The sequence below is a fragment of the Microtus ochrogaster genome, unplaced genomic scaffold, assembly GCF_000317375.1.
Source record: "Microtus ochrogaster isolate Prairie Vole_2 unplaced genomic scaffold, MicOch1.0 UNK42, whole genome shotgun sequence".
NCBI lineage: Eukaryota > Metazoa > Chordata > Mammalia > Rodentia > Cricetidae > Microtus > Microtus ochrogaster.
In genome coordinates, this window is record NW_004949140.1 from 1,265,897 (window position 1) to 1,273,083 (window position 7,187).

Consider the following 7,187-nt stretch of genomic DNA (forward strand, 5'->3'; position numbering starts at 1 on the left):
AGGAAGGAAGGAAGGAAGGAAGGAAGGAAGGAAGGAAGGAGAGAAAGAGAGAGAAATGCTAGCATTTAGAATAGCTAAAAATACTCTTCTAATGGAACATATCAAAATACAAAATGAATATAGAAATAATATTTCATATCCCATCCCACCTTCCTTTCTGTTTTCTTCATTTTCTTTTTTCTTACAGTTCTCTCTATGTAGCTCAGGTTGTCTCAAAGACATGATCCTCTTACTGAGATTACGCACATGTCCAGTTATGACTGGCTGGGAGTAATACTTTTTTTATTAACTTACACTTTTAGACACTTAAGAACCAGTAACAATTCTTTTAAAAAGTCTGCTATTTAATTTACCTTTGGAAGTGCATTCTATATAAAATATATTTATGCACTATTAACAAACTGAACCTTCCATGAATTCAGAAAACAGATATGGAAACTGGCTATTAAATACCGCTTGTAAATGGGCCTAAAATAATAGTACATTTGTACAGAGATATCAGTTAGTTTATGAACTTTGCTTCAAAATAAATCCTCAAGGGGCTCCAACATATAGTTCAGAGGTAAATTGTTATGTGAAGGTCTGGGGTTCAATTGGTGCTGCAGGAGGTCTTTCTACTCCTTCAGCCAATAGCCACTGAGATACCAGCCGACTGGGGAGTGGTCTCCCTCTCTCTTTAAAAAAGCAGTGGCTGCCCTCCTCTCTCTCTCTTGCTTCTGGCACCTCTTCTGGTTACTAGACTCCTTTCCTGATCACGCAGAGGGCTGTTTCTGGGATGGTGATCTGTTAGTTTTTTCTCTTTAAGTAAATAACCATTCTATTGTCATAATTCCAAACTGGTGTGGGACTGTTTGTGACTTATGCCTTCATCTGATACCCAATTATCTCCCTTCTCAAGCCTTTGATAGGGTTGAAGATTAGATAGTCATAGTTACTGTCCTCTTATGATCTAGCCAAGCCATTTCCTATACAAGACTTAGATTCCACAGGATATAATGTTTATTAAAACATTTAGCATATGTTCCTTGCTTAATATTGTTTATGGTGATTGTAATTCTAATCTTATACTTAATATCTGTTCCTAATGTATATTGTTTTGTATTGGGTTTACAACTATCTTACTTAAACAAAAGGGGGAGGTGCCGCGGGAGCTCCTTCCACTCCTTCCGTCAATAGACTTTAAGATACCAGCCCACTTGGGCATGGTCTCGTTTGCTTTAAAAAGCAGCGGTAGCCATGTGCTTGCTCTCTTGCTTCTGGCTCCGCTTATGGCTACTAGACTCCTTTCCTGATCATGCAGAGGGCTGTTGTCTGGGACGGTGATCTGTAAGTTTTTCCTTTAAATAAATAATCCTTTTATTAATAATAATTCCAAACTGGTGTGGGATTGTTTGTGACTTATGCCTTCAAATCCCCAACACTGCAAAGAAAAAAATTAAAAGAAAAACATTGGGGCTGGAGTGATGGCTCTGTGGGTAAAAGCGCTTGGCATGAAAGCATGAGAAACTTAGTTCAGATTCTCAGAATCCATGTAAAATCAGACACAAGCATCTGGAATCCCAGTGATGTCATAAAAATCACACATTCTCCTATGTCATCAGCACCATTTACTACACCCACCTTCAAAATAATGAGTAAGGTACTCAGCAACACAGTATGTGCTTTGCATGCAAAATAGTAAGTTAATATTGGTAAAGTGCTTGAGAGAGAGAGATTGACTTTTATCAAGAAATAGATAAATCTCTATTAAATAAATCAAAACATATCAAAAAGGCATTTAGGAATAAATGCCTAGTCATGAGATGTGATGTCCTATCTACTGACACAATGAAAAATAGATGTGTGTGTGTTATTTTAATCAAAACAAACCTAAGTTTTTTGCAAGGTTGCCTCCTACAACTTTTTTTTTGTTATTGCTTTTTTTTTTTGAGACAGGGTTTCTCTGTGGTTTTGGAGCCTGTCCTGGAACTAGCTCTTGTAGACCAGGCTGGTCTCGAACTCACAGAGATCCGCCTGCCTCTGCCTCCTAAATGCTGGGATTAAAGGCATGCGCCACCACTGTCCAGCTTACACCTCCTTATTAGCATGTCATTCCATTCTTCCTTATAATGTCTTTGAGAAGCACGGGGCAAGTTTCCACACTATATCTGGAAGCCTAAAACAATTAACTACATTATGTAAGAAAGGGGAGCAAACATACTGGATTGCCTTGCCCAGACTTAATACAAGGGCAGGTGCTTAGTCCTACCACAACTTGATATGCCATACTTTGTAGATACCCATGGGAGGCCTGCCCCTTTCTGAACAGAAACAGGGGAAAGGTGGATTGCAGGGGCGGGGAGCAGAGAGGAGAACGAGGTGGGGTGGGGAAATGGAAGGAGAGGAGGGAATGGAAAATTTGGTTGGGATGTAAAATAAAATACATTTAAGAAATGAAAGGGGAGGAGAGCAAAACAAACAACCCAACCAAAACAGCCCGAAATAATCTGTAAGTGAAGAGAGAGCAGGTGTGACTTCTGCATTTGGGTTCTCACCGAGGCTGTTTACATGATGCTCATGTAGTTTTTGTTTTCAAAGCACTCCCCCGTCTATTATCTTAGTTTACCCTTCCAATGAGGCTGCAAGCAAACTTGCTTTTACTTTATTTTACAAATCAAAGGAATAATGATTCAGGATGAGAGAAAACATCCGAGAAAATCCTGAGCAGCCAGTCAGTTTGCCTGCACATTATCCCTATAAGCTATCTTGTTACAATGGGTATTTTGGCTGGCTGATTTTCTCGTGATTTCCAGTAAAGTTTACCAGTTATTTTAATAAAAACATAAAAGAAAACCCTCCCGCCCTTTCTTCTTTCTCCCACTTCTTCCTCCCCCGCCATATCCTTTCTTTGTCTACACAGCCTTGGCTGATCTAGAACTTGTTATATAGATCAGGCTCCCCTCAGATTTGTGACTACCCTCCCGCCTGTGTTGTCCAAGTCCTGACATTATGGGCATGTGTCACCATGCCTGACAGAAAACTGATTCTAAAGACAAATAGAAAACAATAGAATCTGAGAGGCAGAGGAGGATTAAGGACATTTTAGTCTGAACACTTCACTCTATGGATGACTGACTTTCAGTCATTTCCCAAGGTTTTACCAGAGCACAGTCAAACTTGGCTTGCCACCAGCGTTTCCTCATTGCTCCTACCAGGTTATCACAAACCAAACTGCCCTGCCTTTGGCACATAGACATTGTAAAATGTTTTCCTCACAACACCACCAGCTGAACTCACACTCATCTTTACCTTGAAGCACTGGGTGAAAAACGATATGGTGTCCAGTACTGTCAGGGAAACCTCAGTAGCTGTATTGCCTTCCAGAAGGGCCTGGTGGAAAATGTCTGCTTCTGTTGTGGCAGAACCTAGGGTAAGAGAAGCCAATTAAGCCACGTCCAAAGTAGACTCCCACAAGGGCACTGAATGATCTCCTCCAGAAGCCTCATGGAGAGAGGCTTGCCTTCTTAGAAGGAGTCCACAGCATCAACAGACCTAATGAGCTTAACTGCAAGCTATTCCTTACTGAGCCAGGGTCTGGTCTAATCACTGCCGCCTACCTTCCACTCCCGTTATCAGTGCCAAGTGATCTTCAGTATTAGCACCCTGTCAGCAGCTCTGCAGCATGGACTGAGGTGTCCGTTTGTTTGGTTGATGTGGTCTCAGTAATGAGCTACGGTGATGTAACTAGGAAATCATGTGGGAGGCATCTTAGGCCATGCTGCCAACATGGATGGAAAATTGAGAAAGCCAGACAAATCTAGTGGCCTCTGGCCAGAGCTCTTCAGTTCTGCCAGTGACATGAGGCTTCTCTCTAAAGCCCAGACTCTTTATGGGCTGACAGAAGCAGGCTCATCATACTTGTTCAAGAAGCAGGAACCTTTAACATTTGCAATGACAATGTGTAAAAAGTCCTCAGTCTTCTCGCTCAGGGTCTACCTGCACAAGACCTCGTTTACTACCATTGGGCTTCACAAAGCCAATCTTCCTGGCTTCTTTTTTCTGTGGCCTCCGGAAGACCGTATGAAAACAAAAGTGTTCTCAGAGTTTTGATTCATATTTGCTTTCGAGAGGGCACTTTCTCTTTATCTAGTCCTCTGACATCCCCAGTTAGGGAAGATTTCTCTCCTTGTCCTCGATGCCTTCTCAATGCTTTACCCTTTTAAATACACTTTCAACCAATAGGATCTAGTACTCGTTATTTGGTGCTACTGGGGATAGAACATCAGGTCTCATGCATGCTAGGCAAGCACCCTAGCACTGAGCGAGGTTCCTGGTGGTTCTTGTTCTTCTTTTTTTCTTTTCTTTATATGAGTCGAGATCAAATTGGCTCAGGAAGACCTTGAACTTGTGAACTTCCTGCCTCACCTCCTCTGTAGCTGGGATTACAGGCCTGTACTAGCAAGCCCAGCTAGAGTTGATTTACATCTGCAGTCAGGAGGGGACATCTATGTCATTAGTCATTAAATAAGAAATAGCAACTCTAAATGAATATTATATATGCTATCTTATTAGGATATTAGTACTTTCTATTAAAATTTAATGGAGCTAAAGAGATGGCTCAGTAGTTTGGAGCACTTATTGTTCTTCCAGAGGACCTGGGTTCAATTCCCAGCACCTGCATGGTGACTCACACTCATCTGTAATTCCAGTTCCCAAGGATCAAAGGCCCTCTTCTGGCCTTAGCAGGCACCAGGAACACATACAGTGCAATACATACATTCAGGCAAAACACTGATAAACATAATATAAAATAAATAAACCTAAAGTTATTGAAAAATAAAATTTGACAGTCACGACAAAGGATATCTAATATAAAAATATATTAACAGCAATTTCATAGAAAAATTCCTTAATACTAAGAAAAAGATTTAAATCACAGTTGTTGAAGAGTCATGCATGTTATTAAATAGTCATGAATGATGAAATTATAGTATATAAATGAATACATAGCAGAGTTATGCAGAGAATTTCTCTATGCAAGAGAAATTGTGATTTAAGCCAGGATTTAGGATTGAAAATGGGCTTTGGTGAAGATGAGGCGGTACAAGCCCTTGCCATATCGGCAAGTAGACCAGAGTTTAGTCCCTAGAAGTCAACTAAACGCTGGGTGGTTTCGGAGTGTTGCCTGTAAGAAGGCAGAGAGGGGATCCCTGGTGTAAGCTGGCGACTAAAACTACTCATACCTGGGACTGACTGAGAGATCCTGCCTCAAAGACTAAGGTAGTAAAAGGTGAAAGATTTATACGATCTGAAGAAGAATTAAAATAAAAAAATAATAACCACGACTAATAAAAAATAAAAAATAAAAATAAAGACTAAGGTAGGCATATAATTAAGAATAGATAGGGGGCCCTGCTATCAACTCTGGGCCCCCACACACACCTGCACATAGACTTGCGCCCACACGCATGAACATACATGTGTATACACCACACACACAAACACATACATTTTTTTAAAAAAAGATTACACAGCATTACCAGGCTATTTCATATGGATCCCCTCTCCCATGTTTACTTACTGTGATTAAGTGTGAATGAGCTTTCTAAGCTACTGAGATGCTGTAGCCGAGCCTGCATCACTCCTGACCTGTTTCGAAGAGCTGGCATAGTTTGAGATTTTCGGTCTATTCCAAAGTGCTTTGATAGCCAGGCATCATGCACCCTAAAATAAAATTTTAAATCAAGAACTGAAATAAAGCCAGGTGGTGGTGGTGGTGGTGGTGGTGGTGGTGATCCTGGCACTCGGGAAAGAAGTAGAGGCGTATGTGAGCAAGGCCATCCTGCTCTACAAAGCAAGTTCTAGGACAGCCAAGGCTGTTACACAAAGAAACCTTGCCTGAAAAAACAAACAAACAACAATAACAACAAACAAACAAACAACAATAGCAACAAACAAACAAACAAAAATCTGAAGTGCTCTGATAAAATATTTCATTGTTTGCATATTTTTAACTAAAATGTGGTTTTAGTTGATGTGTTATTCCAGATAAATATAACTTACATAATTTTATATAAAATATAATTTTATAAATATATTCTATTCCAGATAAATTTAATACTCTGTTCAAGATTCTGTTAACTATTACTTGGATTAAATGAGGCCTATAGGAAACTGTGAGCCATCTCTCCATTCCCTCAATTGTACAAAGTTTTCATGGGATTTTAAATAGAGCTTATGCTGTCATAATAGAACTTGCACATTTAGAAAGAGCTTCCCACTTCTATACTACTCAAAACCATCGGAGTTAAGTAGACAACACTCCAATAATAGCCAGTCTTTTGACAGGAAGTGAGGAAGAAGAAGAGAGAAGACAGACACTGAAAATGGGAAGGGGCTGGCATCAGATAGTCTAGAATGAGTATCAGTCCAGTCTCCTGGACTGCTTACAACTGGGTCATATATAAACTGAGGATGAAAAAGTTTGTTCTCTTATAAGCGTGAGGTTGGAGCAACAGAAGCTGAGATGCTAAGGTCTATGGTTAGATATACAGGGAAAGGTGGCTGGAACTCTTTATCACTCAAGATGCATCACTAGGCCATTCCAGAGAGTCAGCAATAAACCCCATCCAAAGGCTTCAATTTGTGAACTAAGCCAGGTGTGGTCACACATTTTATAATCCCAGCCCTTGAGAAGTTGAGGAAAGAGGATCAGGGTCCTTCCTTGAGATATTGCAAGGTCAAGGCAAACTTGGGCTCCATGAGATTCTGTCACCAAAATCAAAAGCAAAACAAGAAAAAAGAAACTGCTCTGGATTTTAACATTGAAACTACACTGTTTGGAGACAATGGTAAAAGGTGCTCACCACCAGACCTAACAGCCTGAGTCGGATCCCTGGGACCCACATGGTGAAAGGAGAGGATCCACTCCCACAAATTGTCCTCTGACCTTCATACATTTGCCAAGGTAGGCAGCTGTCCAAGCATGAAAGAAAATACATTTCTCAAAGACTATGTTTGATTTCCTTTAATGAGTAGTTCTACTTAATAGACACACATTCATAGCTGAAATAAGCAAGACCTTCCTTTGCCTTAGGGCCCTTTGATCGTCCCTGATTTTTTTCCAGTGTTGGGTATTGAACCCAGGGCTTCACAAGCCAAGAAAGCAATCCACTGCTAAGCTATATTCTAAGCACAAATTTATTTCC

At 40.4% G+C, this 7,187-nt stretch overlaps 1 protein-coding gene across 1 annotated transcript in view; it reads right to left on the bottom strand.

The window, feature by feature from the left end:
* Dock11 (dedicator of cytokinesis 11) overlaps positions 1-7,187 on the bottom strand; it is a 196,672-nt gene that overhangs the window by 49,428 nt on the left and 140,057 nt on the right. Inside the window, exons 38-39 of the mRNA XM_026790137.1 lie at positions 5,561-5,703; positions 3,289-3,404 (exon numbers count right to left, since the gene is read on the bottom strand). Of these exons, the coding sequence (XP_026645938.1) occupies positions 3,289-3,404; positions 5,561-5,703 (259 nt within the window). The remainder of the gene's footprint in view (positions 1-3,288; positions 3,405-5,560; positions 5,704-7,187) is intronic.